Source organism: Taudactylus pleione, unplaced genomic scaffold (assembly GCF_031769625.1).
Source record: "Taudactylus pleione unplaced genomic scaffold, aTauple2 ptg000114l, whole genome shotgun sequence".
Classification (NCBI taxonomy): domain Eukaryota; kingdom Metazoa; phylum Chordata; class Amphibia; order Anura; family Myobatrachidae; genus Taudactylus; species Taudactylus pleione.
Genome location: NW_028284516.1, coordinates 28,147,715 through 28,169,296, shown reverse-complemented (window position 1 = coordinate 28,169,296; position 21,582 = coordinate 28,147,715). Strand labels below are relative to the sequence as shown.

Genomic DNA, 21,582 nt, shown 5'->3' with positions numbered 1-21,582 from the left:
TATTTTGGCAACCAGGGCTGGTTCTGACTAGCCTGGTGCTGGTTGTGCTTAAATACAGGGGACCCCTACATAGTTTGTCCCCCGTATTTTGCACAACCAGCACTGGGCCACTAAAGCCCAGAGCTGGTTGTTCTTTTGAGGGGGGCACGCCATTTTTTAAAAAATTTCAGACTTTCATTTTTCATCTCACTGATCCGTTTGTGCATCTGTTTTATTTTTTTACAGACAGGTGCATGCATCACGGATATCCCTGATTCGTGCAAGCATCTGTCTACTATCCTGCACGTTCTAAAGTTCGGCAAATCTTTAGATTGTGCACGATAGATCTTGTGACACATCGTGCAGCAAAGCTGCACATCGTGTCCTGTATTGCCGGGGGAGAGTTCAAGGGAAATTGCTCATGATATCGCATCATGAGCACATCATCTAGTGTGTACACACCTTAAGTAACAGTGTTATAAATTATATAATTAATCAAATTATCTGCTGTGTTTAAACTTGATCATGTTTATAAAATACATTAACATGTTTTTATAATTAGTTATTCTTTATTATCTCATTGTTATTAATTTTCATTTTCATTGTTTTATATTTTTGCCCTTAATCACATTATCCATTGGCAACTTGTGCATTTGAGTACATAAGAACATAACAAGAAATTGAGTGTCATTCTGGAAATGTTTATTCTGTATAATTTTTTCCTGCATTATTTTGATACTATTGATAATATTCTTATGATCTGAAAAAAAATGAATGCATTTATATTTGTGAGATAAAGGAAATTTTGTGTTTACTCTGTTAGGGGTCCAGCATAACCGATACATGCACAGAAATGCTGATGCACGGAGGCCTATTAAAAATTTCCTCTGGGAATGTGCAGGAGAGGATATTCTTTCTCTTTGATAACCTTTTAGTGTACTGCAAAAGAAAACACCGGTAAGTGGCAGCAAATTCACTTTTCAAATTATGTGGGATTTGCAGTTTTGCATATAAAAACAAAACTGAGCAATCATGGACAGGAATGCCATCAGAAATTGTGGGGCACGTTACTGACAAAATAGTCAGGGCACCCCCTCCGGGTATAGGGAAGAGTTGGGCGGAGCTGTGGATAATGTGGGTGGAGCTATTTCAGGGGTGGTGCATCAATTGGAGCGTAAACCAGGGATGGTTAGACATGGTGGAGGGGGGCGGTGGCACAGGCCAGGGAAGGCCGGACATTAATGGGGGAGTACAGGGCAGGGAAGACTGGACTAGGGGTGGCACTGGACTGGGAAGGTGGACTGGGGTGGCAAAGGGCAGGGAAGGCTGATTGGACTAGGGGGGTCAAAGAGCAGGGAAGGCCGGCTGGAATAGGGGAGGGGCAAAGCAGGGCAGGGAAGGCAGGCAGGCTGGCTGGATAAGGGGGGGGGGGCACAGGGAAGGCTGGCTGGACTGGTGCAGGGAAGACAGGCTGGCTGGCTGGACTATGAGGGGGGTGCAGGGAAGATTTACTGGACTGGGAGGGGGCCCGGGCAGGAAAGGTAGGCTAGCTGGGAAGGTGGGGCATATGGGAAGGCGGCCCTGATCATGGCTTTCTATTCAGCAGCGCATCCACGGTTTGACATATAAACAGGCAATTTGTGTCACCAATACTAATAGAGATGGTCAAACTAGCCACATATCAATTCTCAATACGGTGTGACAGATAGGTGTTAATATTATAATGGTCACTGGAATTTATCGAATTTTAGATCGAGTAAAAAAAGCTAGCTTTACTAACATTGAGCTGATTTGCATCAAAATGTTAATGGGGTATACTTTACCCCATTATTAATTTAAAATATTGTTTAAATAGAGGGTTATTTTACATATAAATTTTAACATGAACAGTGAACATGGAACGCAAACTTTGGGCCTGATTCAAAGTTGGGAATACAGGGCCTGATTCAGAGTCGGACGCCGAGCCGCAAACGCACGCTATGGCCGATAATCGCACGCTTGCGCATGCGTATGCATCAATATGCTCATGCGCGAGTCACTCACTGCGCTCGGAAATTGTGCACTCGTAGTACACAGACTGGATGCTAATTTGAGCGACAGATAGTGCCATTTGTGGGTGGTAACAGGGGAAGGTGCTTATGAACGGGGGAGTGGATGTGCGAACGCAGGCGTGTCTGGGCATCTAAGCAGCGTTCTAGGGGTGTGCATAATTAGCAAAGAAGCATCATTGTACACGTTACTTGGCTGTATTTCAACCTGCAGTGATTGCAGTGCTTGCGGTGGGGTAGGGTCTACCTCAAGCGCTGCGTGCAGCTCCGATGGCACTCGATGTCACCGATTAATCACACACTTCCTGGAGATGACGTGTGCTAAGAGAGAAAGGTGGGCGTCTTTATACTGGCGTGCGTTCACTCTGATGTTGCTCTCTAAGGCAGTGTTGGCTAACCTTGACACTCCAGCTGTTATGGAACTACATAACCCAGCATGCACTGCTACAGTTTTGCTATTAGGGCATGCTAAAACTATGGCAGGGCATGCTGGGATATATAGTTCCACAACAGCTGGAGTGTCAAGGTTAGCCAACACTGCTCTAAGGCATAGAGGGCATCCTTCCACTAGACAGTGCGATCGCTGCATTTGTATACCCGGACCCCTTTGGCTGCGTGAGAGCGCAGCTTAGCGTCCGGGTCTAAATCAGCTCCAGAATAAGATAGAGCAAGTAACTGTACCATGAACAAACCATGTTGCAATGCAAGGGGGGTAAGTACATACATTAATTTGCATGTGGGGTAAATACTGGCTGCTTCTGCCTCTAGTCCACAAATACTTTATTTCTAAACTGGAATTTAGATGTCAGTTTGGACACAACCCTCCCAAATCTAAATATTTCTGCACATATTACATCTGACCCACCTGCACTGCAGCAGGGTTTTACCAAGAAGCACAGTTACTTGCTCTTTCTTACCCTGGGCCTGATTCAGCAAGGATCGTAATTGCAAAGCTGCATGCAGGCTATAGATATATGATGTATGCACGGGGCCTGATTCAGAGCCGAACGCTCTGACCAGAACGCTCGCTCTGAATCAGGGCCCTCCTCCATGAAAATGGAGTGTCCTCTTGGACGCTCGCATAGCTGTGGGTGACCACCCACAGCTAATGCGAGCGTCCATGATGATGGTCGTGATGGTCAAGACCATCGCGACCATCGGGCTTGCGAAGGAGACCCTGAGGTAGGGTCTCGCTGCCGCAAGCCCTGGACACTAGTGATGTCAGTGGGGCCGGCTTCAGACGGTAGGCGTTCCCATGGGAACGCCTCCGTCTGGCAGCCATGCCCCCGGCACGCCCACCAAAGGGGGCGTGCTGTCAATCAACATCGACAGCACGCCCCCTTTGGTGCGAGACCCGGAGTGATGGAGAGCCCGTCGCTATCCGGGTCTCACGCATGCGCACGACGGAGCTCCCTCCATCGTGCGCATGCGCAGTGGGGCAACATCGACCCGCTTGCGAGCGTCCTGCGCTTGCGAGCGGGTCTGAATGACCCCCACAACTTTGTAATTGCGATACTTGCAGATATAGTAATGCAGCAGGAGGCATCACGCCTCCTGTGCATTACTTATCCAAGCTGCGTTGTCCAACGCATCATCGGATAATCTGCGTAACATCAGCCGGCTAAGGTGACCCATGGGGTCACGCAGCCAGCTGCCGCAGTTGAGAGGAAAAGGCCAGGAAATCTCCGTCAGCCGAAGGAAGATCCTGGCCTCTTCCCTCTCCCCCAACGGCATCATTGACAGTCTGCTGCCAGTCTACAAGCGGGATCACACAGGGGCGCCAAGAGGGGGCCCCTGTACATCAAAGCAGCCCATCACACGCTGCTGTGTGCTGGGCTGCACTGGGAGACTGCTCGCAGCTGCTAGGTAGCAGCCAAGGCAGTCTCCTATGCCTGCGGGGAGAGCATTCATACTGATCGCGCCCCACACTGGCTATGCGCCGGGCTGAGGGGCTCACAGCGCCCCCCTCCCCAGCGTGCAGAATTTTTTTTCCCTTCCTAAGGGAATGTGGCCACGCCTACTGTGATTAGGCCATGCCTCCTTCTTCCCCGGGCCCGGCACTGCTGTTGGCGCCCCAAGGATCGCATACCCATTCTAAACGGGTCATGCACCTGCGCAGATTCCCGAACATCGGGAATCTGCGTTCAGCAGTGCACTACTGAATCAGGCCCTCTATTCACAACTCTGAATCAGGCATTTGACACAAACTATGAATATGAACTGTGAATGGAAACTGCGAAGTCAATTATAAGCCACAAATTTACAACCACAAATCTGAAATGTGGCCTACTGTTAATTGTACATCAAACAGATGAAATTTAGAATACATGTACACTCCACCAGCACAGTCCTCCATCATACCACCAGCACACTCCACCAGCATACTCCACCAGTATACACCACCAGAACACTCCAACAGCACCACAAGCACACACCACCATCACACTCCAACAGCACCCATCACTAAACACCACCAGCAGCACACAACAGAATATTCCACCAGCACAGACCAACATTGCACATCACAAGTACCGTACACATCTCCACATTATACTCTACCAGCACACTCCACCAGCATACATCACCAGTATACAGTACCAGCACACTCCACCAGCACTCTCCACCAGCATACACCACCAGCACACTCCGCCAGCATACTCCACCAGTATACACCACCAGCACACTCCACCAGCATATACCACCAACACATTCCACCAGCATACTCCACCAGCATACTCCACCAGCACACTCCACCAGCACACTCCACCAGCACACTCCACCAGCATGCTCCACCAGCATACACCACCAGCACACTCCACCAGGACACTCCACCAGCATACACAACCAGCACACTCGACCAGCATACTCCACCAGCAAACTCCATCAGTATACACCACCAGCATACACCACCAGAACACTACACCAGCATATACCACCAACACATTCCACCAGCACACTCCACCAGCACACTCCACCAGCATACACCACCAGCATACACCACCAGCATAAACCACCAGCACACTCCACCAGCCCAACCACCAGCATACACCACCAGCATACACCACCAGCATACACCAACAGCATACACCACCAGCACACACCACCAGCACACACCACCAGCACACACCACCAGCATACTCCACCAGCACACTCCATCAGCATACACCACCAGCATACACCACCAGCCCAACCACCTGCATGCAGCACCAGCATATGCCACCAACACACTCCACCAGCACACACCACCATTATACACCACCAGCACACTCCACCAGCATACACCACCAGAACACTCCACTAGCATACACCACCAGAACACTCCACCACCATACACCACCAGCATACACCACCAACTTACACCACCAGCAAAGACCACCAACACACTCCACCAGCACACAGCAACCTGCATACACCACCAGTATACACCACCAGCACACTCCACCAGCACACACCACCAGCATACACCACCAGCACACTCCACCAGCATACACCACCAGCATACACCACCAGTATACACCACCAGCACACAACACCAGCATACACCACCAGTATACATCACCAGCACACAACACCAGCATACACCACCATAAGACTCCACTAGCATACACCACCAGCATACACCACCAACTTACACCACCAGCACACTCCAACACAGCTCAGTTTATATAGAATAACTCTGCTCTTGTGGCGCTGTACTCAGGCACAGGGCCGTAGCTAGGGTAGTGCGGCCGGTGCCATCGCACAGGGCACAACAGGTCAGGGGGCGCTGTTTGGGCCTGTCAAATTTCTGTATATTATCATTCTTACTTGTAGCTTCCTCTTATTTCATCCCCAGCATCTCCTGGCCTCCCCTATCCCTTCCCTGGCCCTTCCCCATGAGGCCATGGCCCTTTATTGGGTGCATTATGTCCCTTTGAAAAATGAGGGTGGTGCCAATGCTCTTTCTGGCACAGGGCACCAAAATGTCTAGTTACGGCTCTGTGCTCAGGCATCATAGCCCAGCTCCACACTCCCAGCATATACCACTGGTAATGAGCTGCAGACTGCTGCCACTGCATGCCAGTGCCTGGCACTCTGTGCAGACGTGTTGTGGAACAAATGAGACTATCTGACCCATTCAGTGTTTTTGGTGCCCCCTTGCACCTTGGCACTTAATGTAAGCACTTCATTTCATCTAGTGGTAGCACCGACCCTAGCTATAGACAACATCATACTAAGCTTTGCACCAATATTCAAAACTGTCCCCCCTTTATGTAACCCATGTTAACAAACAATAATGACATGTACATTTTGGATGGTTGATATACAGTAAATATACTAATTTAGTAGCTTCTACAGTTCCAAATATAGTGTCTTGGAAGCTGTGATGTTGCGGAAGTCTTGTGGAAGTCATAGAGTTATGTAAATTGTTTGCATTTGTGCATTTTTTCCTCTACTTCGCTTTAGATAAATAATCTACATTCCTGTATTTCCTTAGGGAAACAAGCAATACTGATAAGAAGGGAACTTGCTGACAGCAGCGTTCATGCAATATCACACATCGTGCCCCCTTACTGGCTGTGTGACAGTATTGCTACATTGTGTAAGCAGCCAGGCATAGTGATTGAAAGTGTAGACATGTAGCTACAGTACAAGGACCTGGACAGAAATGTAACCTGAACCCATCGTTCTCTAAAACATTGAATTCATGTTTTGTCTCAACAGTTCACAAGAGTCAATGTAGATTGAATGTATGAACTTCAGTAAGTGTAGTTGCTTCAGTCCATTTCATATATTCAGACTTTTAGGATCTCCCCATCATGGCGCAATGATGTGAATCTTGTCATCAAGCTGCCCCATACTGCCCGCTTCACTAGAGAACGCTAACCGATAGTGTTCCCTGCTTTCCCAGGAGTCGGGGAGAATTCCCCAAAATTTCTGTAGTCTCCCTGACATTCTTAGAGAGTAAAGGAAAAGGTATAATGCACTCGCTAGGTGGGGCTGAGAGCTGCTGCAGCCGAAGGTGTCCAGCCCTCCGTATGGTTATAGAAATATATCTATATTCCTGGGGAGGAGCCAGTGGTTCAGCAACTGGTGGTTCCCTACTAAAGATATTTTGTTGTTGTTGTTCTTGCTTTATTGATGTTGTTATGTTCTTGTTGTTTTTCTTCATCTTCTTCATCATCTTCTTCTTCATAATAATAATAATAATAATAATAATAATAATAATAATAATAATAACATCTTCTGCAGCACTTTACAGTTGAAAACTGTAATTAAACATGACCAAGAAATATGGCCTTATTTGCAAGGTTAGAATCTAAAGCAACAATTACATATATACACATGTGGAGCAACAATAACACGAGTACACAGACATATAAACACAGCGATACCATTACCATCATTACTATGCAAGGCCTGGTGGATATAGCTGGGAAAAGACTCATTTTAATCCTTTTAGAGAGACATCACATAGGTGTCCTCTTACTAATACTGTCCTCTTAGTAACAGACAATATGGATTGAGCTTGTACACACACAACGGCAGACACACCTGCCTACATACAGTATAGTCTCATGCAGGCCCACCAAGAGCCACGCCGGGCGTGGTATATTCATGGGAGGCGTGGCCATGCCCCCTTAGGTAAAAAAGAAAAAGAAAAAAGGAAAAGTTTTGCACTGGGGAGGGGGGTGCAGTGAGCCCCCTCAGCCTGGCGCATAACCAGTGGGGGGTGCGATCAGGTAGATCGCTCCCCCCACAGGCATAGGAAACTGCTGTAGCTGCTTCTTAGCAGCCGCGGGCAGTCTCCCAGTGCAGCCCAGCACACAGCAGAGCATGTTGGGCTGCTGTGATGTAAGGGGGGGGGAGCGGTGCTCCAGCAAGCCCAGGCCCGGGTAATTAGTACCCGCTCCCCCCCCCTCTCGGCGCCCCTGGTCTCATGAACAGCCATGAACAAATATCTTGCAGTCGCGCCAAACAGCCCCTCTTGTTGCGCCTGGTCCCATGAGACTCGGATAGCGCCTTTTGAAAATGCATCTAAAGGTGCCTACACACTTGGCGAAGTGCTCATGATCCGACATTGTGTACGATTTCCCTTGAACTCTCCCCCGGCAGCTCCCCGGCAGTCCTGCACACGATTTGGTGTTAAAAACTGTCCAATGTGACAAACGATCTATCGTGCCTCCTAACTATTCCAGTGCATCGTGACTGAGATTGCCTGTTCTGCCCTACAGCACGGCAGATCTGAAGATGTGATGTGCGACTTTTGGATACGCGCATCGGCATCGTGATCGTGAGTGGATACTCACGATATGGGCATATTTGTCGTCACGATGCATCGAAATCGGGCAAATCGTGTAAACTATCGCCAAGTGTGTAGGCACCTTTAGTCGCAATGCGATGGGACTAGGACACTCCATCAGACTGTGCTGATTAATTTGATATGTAACACTTGTATATCTGTGTGTGACTGAGTCTCTGAATCAGCATGCAAAGTGCTATGATGTGGCTGCAGCAGCTTTCTTCCTGCCTGATGTTAAGTAAGGATGCTTCTTTTCTCTTATAGGGCTCTATTTACTACAATAGGCATATTGAATGCAGATTATAGTGTGATATTACCGAGTGAATTCGCATTGCGAATTCAGGCAATATCACAGGAATTTACTACAAATCCCTTACAGGGACAGAGCTTGCGATAAAGCTCTGTCCCTGAAAATCCCCTTCGGAGCCTTATCACGGCATTTTCGCAAAAAATACCGTGATTAAGTGCACGCGCATGCGCTGACCGGTCGCCGCTGCTACCCCCCTTGGCGCTAAGCCCTGCCCCTGGTGCTAAGCCCCGCCCCGTGATCACGGACCCCCCCGTGACCCCCCCTCCCTTATTAGCACTTACCTGCATGCTTCGGGCCTCCGGTGATGTTCTCCATTCCTCCGGTCAGGTGATCTCCCATACTGCACTGGGGCCCGATCACCTGATGACCGGGCAGCAGTGCACTGTGGGAGACCAGCTGACTGGAGTGGAGTCATCACCAGAGGCCCGATCACCGGTCCCTGGAGTCAGGTAAGTAAATTTTTTTTTTTACTATTTTTATTTTCTTTTTTTTACAGTAATCAGCTTGCGGTCTGTTTAGACCACACAGCTGATTACAGGGACCGACTCCCGCCTCTGCTCTCCCTGTTAGAGCAGGGCAGGAGGCCGGTAACCGGGGGAGACCCTGGATAACGCCACCTCCAGGTGGCGTTATTATCACAGGGCTTCCCCCGGTATTTTTCACATTTTATTTTTACTAACTCTGGTCGGATCACATTTCCCATTACAGTTATGGGAAATGCGATCTGCTTTACAGAAAATAAGTGATACTTAGGGGTTGGAGTAGAATTTTAGGAATTCTACTCCAATTGCCCTGTAATAACTATAGGTGATACTAAAATAATATGAAAAGGGTGTGAAAACACCCTTTTTCACATTATTTTAGTAAAAATAATGTTGATAAATAGAGCCCAATGTAATTACATTCATTTCATTTGCAGACGTTTGAAGAATAGCAAAGCCTCCACCGACGGGCAGCGTTATCTCTTCCGAGGCCGTATTAACACAGAAGTGATGGAGGTTGAAAATGTTGATGATGGGACAGGTGTGTATGCAAACAATCCCAGCACAGTGAACACAGCTTTTGTCATTTGTGCTGATAAATCAATAATTTTCCACTGTGCATATGGCATATGGCAAATGCCTACTGTTCACTCATGCAATCATGGAATATTCGTGTGTCTGTGGCTCAATGTCTAAACAGCTCAGAATTGTTGCAGAATGGGATTGGATAGCATAATATGGGAACTCAGTTCACTTTGTGGACCTTAGACAGGGACCGAATCTGCCTCTCTGTCCAGCGATCACAACCATCGCTCATTCAGTCATAGACAAGACATTAAGGAATGGATGAAAAATGGTCACAGCCTTTTTTATAAAATCTCTGATTTTAAACCAAACATATATGTATGCGTGTGGGCTTGTAAAACCTCCGTGCAACACATCAAATAAACATTTCCACATTTAGTTTGTTTTGCTAAATGATTCGTTAACTCTTTTCTGTAATCTTGTAAGCAACATATTTTTTCATTTCAGTTCTTAGTTTTATTATCCTTACTTCTTTGTTCTAATATTGTGAAATAAAACATATAACAATAATATATGTACAGTTTATCACTAAAGAGGGGTCAATCCCCTTCAACCAGTTGATTCTGAGAGGCCTGGGCGGGGTTGTGAACCGACAGTTGCGTCTATGTACTATCTAACCCCTGCCGTATATGCGCTACTCGTTTTCTAGCTCTCAATCGGTTACATTTCCTAGGGGTATATTTACTAAAGTGCAGGTTTTTAGAAGTGGAGATGTTGCCCATTGCAAACAATACAATTATAGCTATTATCTTCTATAAGGTGCTAGATAAATGATAAGTAGAATCTGATTGGTTGCTATGGGCAACATCTTCACTTCTAAAAACTCGCACTTTAGTAAGTGTACCCCCAAGTCTCACACTTAAGGTACCTATCCATTAGGCGACCTGAACGTCTAGCGTTCAGACCTTCAGGTTGCCGAGGTGCGGTGCCCACATTGAACGGCGTTCACTGAACGGCGTTCACTGAACGTCATTCAGTGCAGGAATCTGACCTCCTATCTCTGAACACTCCGAACCTGACGAGCATTGTCAAGTTGACGGACATGTTCAGTAGATAGTCGGGGTCGGCAAGGACCCAGCATGCACACACATCGCTGGTCCTTGCCGGCTATACATTACCCGATTTTGTGAAGTCGGATTGTTCGCAAAGTCGGGTAATGGATAGGCCCCTTTACCTGACTGCTGCTAACCGCCAACCATTGCAGACACCAAATTATTTTATGGACCAATTGGAGCTCTCTTTTAAGCACATTTTTTTTAGGGGTGTGCACCGGACACTTTTCGTGTTTTGTGTTTTGGTTTTGGATCTGGATCTTTCTTCGTGTTTTGGATCTGGATTGGTTTTGCCAAAACCACCCTTCCGTGTTTTGGGTTCTGGGTTTTGTGTTTTGGATCTGGATTTTTTCTTAAAAAATAAAAAAAAAACGCTAAAATCACATAAATGGGCCTTTTTTTGTTCCTACGCTATTAATAACCCCAATAACATTAATTTCCACTCATTTCCACTCTATTCTGAACACCTCACACCTCACAATATTGTTTTTAGGCCAAAAGGTTGTACCGAGGAAGCTGGATGACTATGCTAAGCGACACAAGGGGGCGGCACAAACACGTGGCCCATCTAGGAGTGGCACTGCAGTGGCAGACAGGAAGCCAATCAGCGTTATGGTGCCCATTTGCATGTAGCACGAACCCGGGAGATCCGTGCTACATGCATCTGTGTGATTGGCACAGAGCAATGACAGGTCCGTGAGACCCGTCTGTGCTGCTGTGGTAAAAAAAAAAAAAAAAACCTGTGTAAAAAAAGAAAAAAATGGCGTGCACCCCCCCAAAAAAGAGCAACCAGCCCCGGGCATTAGTAACCCAGTGCTGGGTGTGCTTAAATACAGGGGACAAACGACGTAGGGGTCCCCTGTACTTAAGCACAACCAGCACCGGGCTAGTCAGAACCAGCGCTGGTTGCCAAAATACGGGGGACAAACGACGTAGGGGTCCCCTGTATTCTGCGCAACCAGCTCTGGGCTCTGATCCGGTCCTGGTTCTGGAAATATAGGGGACAAAAAATGAGTAGGGTTCCCCTGTATGTTCCAGAACCAGCACTGGACTTTTTCTAGCGGGGGGCTGATGCCACAGCCAGGGGAGCCCTTTCACCGGGCCCCCCAGCCGCAGCATCAACCCTGACCGCTAGTCAGCCCAGGCCGGGGATCCCTGGAGAGCTGGGGACCCCCCCAATAAAGGGGTCACCCTCTCCAGGGCACCCCAGGCCCAGGCTGATAGCCCGGGGCTATCCCCGCCACCCCTGGTGGCGGTGGGTGGCGGGTTGATTGTGTGGTGTGGTGTAAATAAAGAATATCAAACATTGTCTTTACAAGTAGAACTGCAAGTCCCAGCTAGCCTGCCCCGCATGCTGGTACTTGGAGAACCACAAGTACCAGCATGCAGGGCATTAAGGGCCCACTAGTACCTGTAGTTCACCTGTAAAAAAAATGTTTAAAAAAACACAGGACACACACACCGTGACAGTATAAGTTTATTAAACATACATACACACACACACATGTACACATACTCACCTATGTAACCTGTAGCATCGGTCCACTTGTCCGGTAAAGTATCCCTAGGGGACCTGTGAAAAAAAACATACTCACCATCTCCTATGCGAGGTTCTGTCCTCTTCGTTCCAAAGTAGGCATCCCCGGACTTGGCAAAAAAAAAAAACGAAAACGCGATCCACGAACTTAGTACCGTTCTATAGAACGGTACTTCCCGAATGAGAGCTTAGCGGCGGGGTATCACCATGGAAACCCCGCTGCTAAGCGTTCATTGGCTGAGAGAGGTCATCTCCCGTCTCTCAGCCAATGAACGGCTCCCTCCATTGTAGTCAATGGTGGGAACCGCAGGGTAAACTTTAATAACCTTGCGGCTCCCAGCATTGACTACAATGGAGGGAGCCGTTCATTGGCTGAGAGAGACGGGAGATGGCCTCTCTCAGCCAATGAACGCTTAGCAGCGGGGTTTCCATGGTGATACCCCGCCGCTAAGCTCTCATTCGGGAAGTACCGTTCTATAGAACGGTACTAAGTTCGTGGATCGCGTTTTCGTTTTTTTTTTTTTGCCAAGTCCGGGGATGCCTACTTTGGAACGAAGAGGACAGAACCTCGCATAGGAGATGGTGAGTATGTTTTTTTCCACAGGTCCCCTATGGATACTTTACCGGACAAGTGGACCGATGCTACAGGGTTACATAGGTGAGTATGTGTACATGTGTGTGTGTGTGTATGTATGTTTAATAAACTTATACTGTCACGGTGTGTGTGTCCTGTGTTTTTTTTAAACATTTTTTTACAGGTGAACTACAGGTACTAGTGGGCCCTTAATGCCCTGCATGCTGGTACTTGTGGTTCTCCAAGTACCAGCATGCGGGGCAGGCTTGCTGGGACTTGCAGTTCTACTTGTAAAGACAATGTTTGATATTCTTTATTTACACCACACCACACAATCAACCCGCCACCCACCGCCACCAGGGGTGGCGGGGATAGCCCCGGGCTATCAGCATGGGCCTGGGGAGCCCTGGAGAGGGTGACCCCTTTATTGGGGGGGTCCCCAGCTCTCCAGGGATCCCCGGCCTGGGCTGACTAGCGGTCAGGGCTGATGCTGCGGCTGGGGGGCCCGGTGAAAGGGCTCCCCTGGCTGTGGCATCAGCCCCCCGCTAGAAAAAGTCCAGTGCTGGTTCTGGAACATACAGGGGAACCCTACTCATTTTTTTCCCCTGTATTTCCAGAACCAGGACCGGATCAGAGCCCAGAGCTGGTTGCGCAGAATACGGGGGACCCCTACGTCGTTTGTCCCCCGTATTTTGGCAACCAGCTCTGGTTCTGACTAGCCCGGTGCTGGTTGTGTTTAAGTACAGGGGACCCCTATGTCGTTTGTCCCCTGTATTTAAGCACACCCAGCACTGGGTCACTAATGCCCGGGGCTGGTTGCTCTTTTTTTGGGGGGGGCACGCCATTTTTTTCTCTTTTTACACAGGTTTTTTTTTTTTTATTTACCACAGCAGCACAGACGGGTCTCACGGACCCGTTAGTGCTCTGTGTCAATGACACAGATGCAAGTAGCACGGATCTCCTGGTCCGTGCGTGCATCTGTGTCATTGAAATACACAGCAGCACAGACGGGTCTCACTGACCCATCTGTGCTCTGTGTCACTGTCAATCACACAGATGCATGTAGCACGGATCTCACGAGTCCGTGCTACATGCAAATGAGCACCATAATGCTGATTGGCTGAGAGCCGTGACAGACGGCTCTGTCAGCCAATCAGCACTTTGCCCATTAAAGGCAAAGGCATTTTTTTTAAAATGGCCGCTCGAGGCAAAACCTCGAGATCCGACAGCAGATCTCGAGGTTTTGCCTCGGGAGAGGGATCCGGGGCAGACAGGGAGATCCGAGCTTGGGCTCGGATCGCCCCGGATCCCCGAAGTTCGGGTGGGTTCGGTTCTCAGGGAACCGAACCCGCTCATCCCTAATTTTTTTACAATTCTTAAACATTTTAAATGGTAGAAATCAGTGATCTTATAGAATTAAGGATCATCAAACTTTTATTATTATTAACATTATTAAAGCAAAAAATAAAATACACTGCAAACAGTAATTTAGTATTCTTTGCAGATTATGATAATACATAATGGAACAATATGCTTTGCAAACAATAGACTTAATTGCTTTACATCACATTATATCACATTACATAGATGCTAGTAGAATAACAAGTTTATTAAAGTTTATTGACTTAACAATTAGTATTCAGTATCTCTTTATTTTTATTTCTCCGGGAATTAAATGTACAATACAAATTGGTGCTTTTCAATGAGCCAATTCAATGTATTCCATGGCATAATTAACTATCATAGATAGCATCTTTGTTAATTGAACCTAAACAAATTATACTGTTCTTGCATGAGGTTAATTTTTTCAAAATAGACACTTTTTTTCTTCATAACGTAATTTCCCATTCTAAAATCATGAGGACAAATGGTGTTGTAGAACAATATTCTTTATACAATATTGAATAAAAAAGAATACAAGTAACAATAATCCCACTGGTATAATGTAGAAACACAATACATTTAATTAGTTTCAAATGTGTTGTCTTATATAGAGAGTACTAAGCTAGATCTTTATTCGGTAGTTATTGATATTTCCCATTGATGTACTGAAATAACAGTTTATTTAGCGATACCCATTAAGGAGATAACATTAATATCGTAGATACAGAAAAAGCGCAATGGGGGGTTGTCATAAAATAATGGTCAATAGATAACACTAATGGTTTTGGGGGAAATTTAATAAAACGTGGAGAGAGATAAAAACTGTGAGACATAAAGCACCAACCAATCAGCTCCTAACTGCCATTTTACACCAGGCTGTGTTTGAAAAATGCTAGTTAGGAGCTGATTGGTTGGTGCTTTATCCAACACACTTTGTCTCTCTCCAAGCTTTATTAAATCTCCCCCTTGGTTATTTAACATTATCCTTAATAAAATGCACATTTCAACCATGTGTAGGTAAGTAACAAGATCCGAGAGGATCTGAGCAGGTAAATTTAGTTGATCTATGGAAAAACTAATCAAAAATCCTGGGTAACTTATAATGTCATAATTAATAAAGCAACAGTATATGAATTACAATATGTGTAGCTATATATACAATCACAAAATAAAGACATAGGTGTTTAATTAGATTGTGATATACTGGGACTAAATATGAACTGAAAACATGAGATTCATAAAGCTGTGAATCTAAATTGCAATGTGTGCAGATCTGGAATTAATGTGTCCCGGATATAACTGGTTACATATCCAAATTACTGTCTCTGTTTTCCCCTGAGAAAGGACTTTTTTAACTCCCAAAGGCAAAAAAGATTTACTACGTTTCTGTGACAATATTGTAGCATGGTCCTGCAAAAGCATGTGGAAACCTATTAACAAGGAACTCAGAATGGTGATAGCAGATAAAAATGTAGGAAACATGTTAATTATTTGAATAAAGCATATTTTCATTAGACAATAGCTTTAAAATATATTTTGTTTTATATTCCATATATAGATTATTATTATTATTATTATTATTATTATTATTATTATTAGTGGAACTGGATGTCTTTTCATTAACAAATCATATATTATAGGCTTAGTTACTCTTTTGCTAAGCAACATCTATCCTGGTTATAGCAGGAACTGTCTCCAATTGAAAGACCTTGAGAGGGATGAAACAGGAAAATTTGGGTGGTTACACCCAGCGGTCTGTCTTTTGGGGATGAATATGTAGTAGACTAATAAGAGATGTACGTAGTAAAATATAGGCAGATACTGTATAATACAGTAACTGGATCATGTTTGTCAGTATTCTGATAAAGACAGACACTAGGATATACACCTCAATATGTTCTATGTATATTGTTTATCTGTATATATTGAGGAACATCTTAGTTACTGTTACAGTAATTCTAGCTTTAATAGGAGGGATTGTTACTTTGAGTTGTGGAATGTGTTTGCACAATGGAAGAGACAATCGTGCATTTCTGCCTGGGAAAAGACTCCTTCATAGACAGACACAGAATATTCAATAGTCATCTGTTTCCTGATGGAACAACTAATACATTTTAGAAGACTCTGACATTTCCCAGCTAGTGTATACAATACTTGGCTACATTCTGGCATCTTTAAGTTTAAATGAACATGCACATGTATATTTCTAGTTGGCTAAATGGAACCAAAATCTGGTAGTGTATGGGAACAAAAGACAAAGAACCATTTGCCCCCAAACACCATAAAATGGACAAAACCATTTGTTCAGTCAAATTAGTTAAATAAAATGGATTTAACCAACTTGTCTCAACGACCATTTTTGTCCGTTTTCCAGTGTTTTGGAGTAAATGACGATTGTAATTTACTCCCATACATACCACATTCTCATCCCAAACAGTCAAATATTTTGCTGTTTGGAAGGATAATCTTTAAGTGTATGACCAGCGTAAGACATAATACTCTCCCATCTATCCCTCATGTCATGTACTACTTAGAAGTTAATACTTGTGCGGGTCATTATAACGTGATTTTTATCTCTTGTAGCCGACTTTCACAGCAGTGGTAATCCTGTAGTCAATGGTTGGAAGATACATAACACAGCCAAGAACAAGTGGTTTGTGTGTATGGCAAAAACAGCTGAAGAAAAACAGGAGTGGCTGGAAGCCATCTTGAAAGAGAGAGAGAGGAGGAAAAGTGAGTAGACTCTCATGGCTGTACATACAGTAGGTGTAAGCCATATATTGGCAGGACCCACTGGAGTGATCTGTCCAAAGAAATTGATATTTGCTTCTTTGATAATCACCTCAATTCCCACAGCTGCATTTTTAATGTCCAATAATTGTTATTTCTTTATAATATAATTATTATACATGTCCAGCTAAAAGCGCCATTGATGGGGAGTTTTCTCAGGGCTGGCAATAAAAATCTTGGGGCGTGGCAAACACATTATTGGGGGGGCCCTCTATCTCTCCAGCATCATCCCTGCCTGTGTCTCTCCAGCTTCATTCTCAATTGTGTCTCTCCAGCACTATCCCTGTTGTGTCTCTCCAGCACTATGCCTGTTGTGTCTCTCCAGCACTATGCCGGTTGTGTCTCTCCAGCACTATGCCTGTTGTGTCTCTCCAGCACTAACCCTGTTGTGTCTCTCCAGCACTATCCCATTATCTCCAACCTCATCCTCCCTGTGTCTCTTCATCTTCAGCCATCAGTTAATATTCCCTGTGTCTCAGTCTCAATTCTCCTGTGTCAGCCTCACCCCCCCCATTGTCTCTCAGCTTCGTCCCCCCTGTGTCTCAGTCTCAGCCTCATCCCCCATGTATATCAGCTTCATCCCCCCTGTGTCACTTATTCTTATCCCCCTTATATCTCTCAGCCTCACCCCCCTGTGTTTCTCAGCCTCCTCCAACCCCTTGGGTCTTTTAGCCTCCCCCTCCCCCCCCATTATCCCCTTGTGCATTTCATCCTCATCCTCCCTTGTGTCTCCAGCATCATTCCCTTCAATGTCTCTCAGCCCCATCATCCTGTATCTCTCTATCATATCCCCATGTCTCTTCAGCACCATTCCCACCTGTGTCACTGGATCTCCATAAGGAGATAAGCAAAATACCCAAATAATGGATAGGCTGCAACTGAGGAACATACAACTCAAAAAGAATTAAGCTCTGGGGCGCCCAGCTGGTTAATAGCCATGGTGTCAATCAGGAGACATACAAACTCTCACTTTATAAAGGAATGCTTTGTGTCCCGGTAAGGTTTCCAAACAGCAAATGTGTTTTATTTCCTGCGATTTGATGTACAGTTTTACCCACTAGTAAATCTCACAGTTTACAAACCGTACCTCAAATGAAAGTATGGGGTTTGCACATAACGCGCTAAGGAAAATTTGCCCAAATAGCATGAAATTCACTTAGAAATTATTATTGGTTAAAAGAAGAGCTGAGTGAATCTTTCTAAACTGTTCCACAGAATTTGGATGCAAATGTTTCTTTGTTTCACCAGGGTAATTTGGCCTTAAGTGAAAGATTTCTGCTGTTTTCCTGTAGTCTCTATTTTTAAGAATGTGTTTCATTCAGCACAGGATGCAAGATGATTCATTGCTAAAAAAAACACTTGTAAATGGCATAACAGCTGTAAACAGTCTCCCCAAATTAGGTATGTCTTATGCAGAGTAGACTATTCCACATAGTACATTCTACATTGTTAAATCTTAATCACATGCAGTGGCCAATAAACAGTATCCACAGCAACCTCAACTATGGAACAATGGATGCAATATTCTGTAAAATTCCAGTGCGAGTTGGACACATCCTTTAAGTCATAGTCCTTTGAAATCATAATACTGATACCAAAATGTCTATATAGTTTCAGCATAATACTGTAGATAATCTATTGTCGTTGTTATTATTATTATTAACTTTTATTTCTAAGTCACCACAAAGAGGTAGATTTACTAACAAGGAGTTTGTCAAATCCAATACTTCTCAGCGGCGTTGACTTATGGATTCAAAACAACAACAGAAATAGATGCTAAACAAGCCTGATTTACCATTTATTTCTGTTGCAATTTTAATTTCGCCGGTCAAAATTGCAGATGATAGGTGGCTTTGACAAAATGCTTGTTAGTTAATCTACCCTCAAGGGTCCGTAGTGCCGTACAGGGAGAATTACAATACTATAAAACAAGCATTAGTGCAAGGTGAGAACCAAGAGGGTGGAGGGACCTGCTTGTTTACAGCCTAATGTGATAGGGAGTAAAACTGAGAAGAGGGCTGGTAGGCTTCAAGATAGGTGGTAAAGGAAGTAACAGATTCTTGACATTCAGCGTGTGCAAGCCAAAAATGACTAGATGTATATAAATATAATTTTTGGGGGACAAATATACTTTTAGGGACTGTTTATGAACTATGGAGACAAAAATTTTTTATCAGAATTTGCGCAGGCTCCTTAAGTCCAAGATTACTATATGTATATAATTATAAATATATATATATATATATATATATATACATACAATATATAAATAGAATAGAGAACCGATTGAAATACTCTTTTACATAGAGGATATATGTTGGATTGTTTTTTTGGATGAGTAAACAGATACATTTTTCATTGTGATTCTTTTTTTTGAAAATAATTTTTTTTATACATTTTAATTTTTTCTTATATTTATTATTTATTATTGTTTCTTCTTTTTTCTATTTTTTCTATACCTCTCTATATATTGTATACCGGTATTAGGTTTATATGTATGTACTGTGGTGATTATATACCACCTAGCTTGAATTTTTAGATTTTAATAAATGTGGAATTTAATATGATACTAACAAATATTGTTACTTAAGTTATTACGAGAGACAACTGTGATTGCTATTTCATTAATTATTGAAAACTTTGTATGTGAAGGTTGTGCGCTGGGAGATACTTTGCGATTGTATTCTATTAGCAAACTAGGGTTGGAGGATTCCCCATCAACTCCCAATAGCTGCCATACCTGCATACACAATTTCCTTGGGTACCTACCAGGGGAGAGCAGTCCACTGTCCTTCAAATCCCCGATGGAAAAATTGCTATTATTGATTAAAAAGACATTTTGTGATCGCTCTCTACAATATAAAATATACAACAAAATATTAGATGCCACTACTGCCTTTGTAAAATTAGTTCCGCAGACATCCACGCTAGTATATATATATATATATATATATTATATATATATATATATAGAGAGAGAGAGAGAGAAATATCCAACTCAATGTGGAATATAGACCAGCACACTCCAATACAAAAAAGTTAATTTAATGTACATGATATAACAGGGGAAACCGTGTGTCCCCTGTTATATCATGGACATTAAATTAACTTTTTTGTATTGGAGTGTGCTGGTCTATATTCCACATTGAGTTGGATATTTTTCTATATTATTGACCTGGACCTGGCACCTTAATTTTCACTACATTGACTGAAAGTGTGTGCAGATTCTTTTGTTATATATATATATATAAACGGATAGAAAGGGCGCTGCAATAAGTCAAATATAATATTGACTATGTATCCCAAAACCCAAATCTTACAAAATTTTTGGCAGAGGCTGGTGCCAATGTCGGTATTCTGACTGTCGGCATCCTGACGGTCGGGATCCCGTAGCCAACCCCTACTTTCTGATTGTGGTTTACAAGTATTTTCACCATTCAGTCGTCATTCAATACAAGTTTAATGGTGTTATACAGAATTAAGAATTATGTTGCGCATCCAGTGTCACCATTTATTCTATATAAAATGTATTGTGTTTCTACGAGATTCAGTATTTGTCATTTCCAAAGAAAGATGATACATGCTTATAGAGGGGCAGAATGCTTCAGGTCTGAATAATGATTATGTGATGGGATCTGCAGGTTTGACGCTGGGTATGGAGCAAGACACCTGGATGATGATATCAGAACAAGGAGAAAAACTCTATAAAATGATGTCAGAACAAAGAAATCTGATCAAAGACAGGAAAAAGAAACTGACTACATTCCCCAAATGTTTTATTGGAAGGTATATTTTTTGATTATTATCATACTAATGTGTCATCTTTTTACCAATGATTTCTATCTACTTGAGCTTATGATAAAGGGGAACTATTATTAAAACAATTTAATGTTACATGAATGTAGTATATTTAGCTAGTTATTAATATTTAATTAGAAAACCTACATTGATTATATTATATTACTAGCTCTGTTCTAATACACTTAAATGTGTTGTTTTATAAACTGTAACAATTCCAAGACAAGCTAGCCACTAATGCTAATTATATCATACTAGTAGATGGCAACATTTAATATACTACAACTGTAGCATAAGGACATCTAATGAATAAAAGCCCTGAACAACTCACTGCCTCTGTTATTACATATGCTGTACCTGAAACTGAAACTTAATTTGCCAACAGACCAGCTTTCATATTTAAACTGTTGTCCACTCAAATTTAATTAAAAACAAAACAAAACATAAAAACATTTATAATCCCCCAATTTTATATACAGGGGCATTTTAAGAATGGAGGGGGCAAGTGTGCAGATGTCCGGGTTTTCCATATACACTGAAAAATAAATGTAACTGACACTCACAATGGGGAGAGTGTGAGGTTGAACCCTGAGTGCCGACATGTTAACAGTGTCGGTTTTACAACTTCAAAAATGATGGTAAAGCATCATGTTTGAAGTTGTAAAGGTGACACTGTTAAAATGCTGTAAAAATACATTTTTAACACGTGGGCATTATGGGTTCGACCTCACATTGTCCCAGTTGTGAGTGTCAGCATTTTA

The 21,582-nt window shown here is 43.8% G+C and overlaps 1 protein-coding gene across 1 annotated transcript in view; it reads left to right on the top strand.

Annotated features, from left to right (window-relative positions):
• PREX2 (phosphatidylinositol-3,4,5-trisphosphate dependent Rac exchange factor 2) overlaps positions 1-21,582 on the top strand; it is a 435,974-nt gene that overhangs the window by 141,195 nt on the left and 273,197 nt on the right. The window contains exons 7-10 of the mRNA XM_088471582.1: positions 803-936; positions 9,540-9,643; positions 16,817-16,966; positions 20,665-20,809. Coding sequence (XP_088327708.1) covers positions 803-936; positions 9,540-9,643; positions 16,817-16,966; positions 20,665-20,809 — 533 coding nt within the window. The remainder of the gene's footprint in view (positions 1-802; positions 937-9,539; positions 9,644-16,816; positions 16,967-20,664; positions 20,810-21,582) is intronic.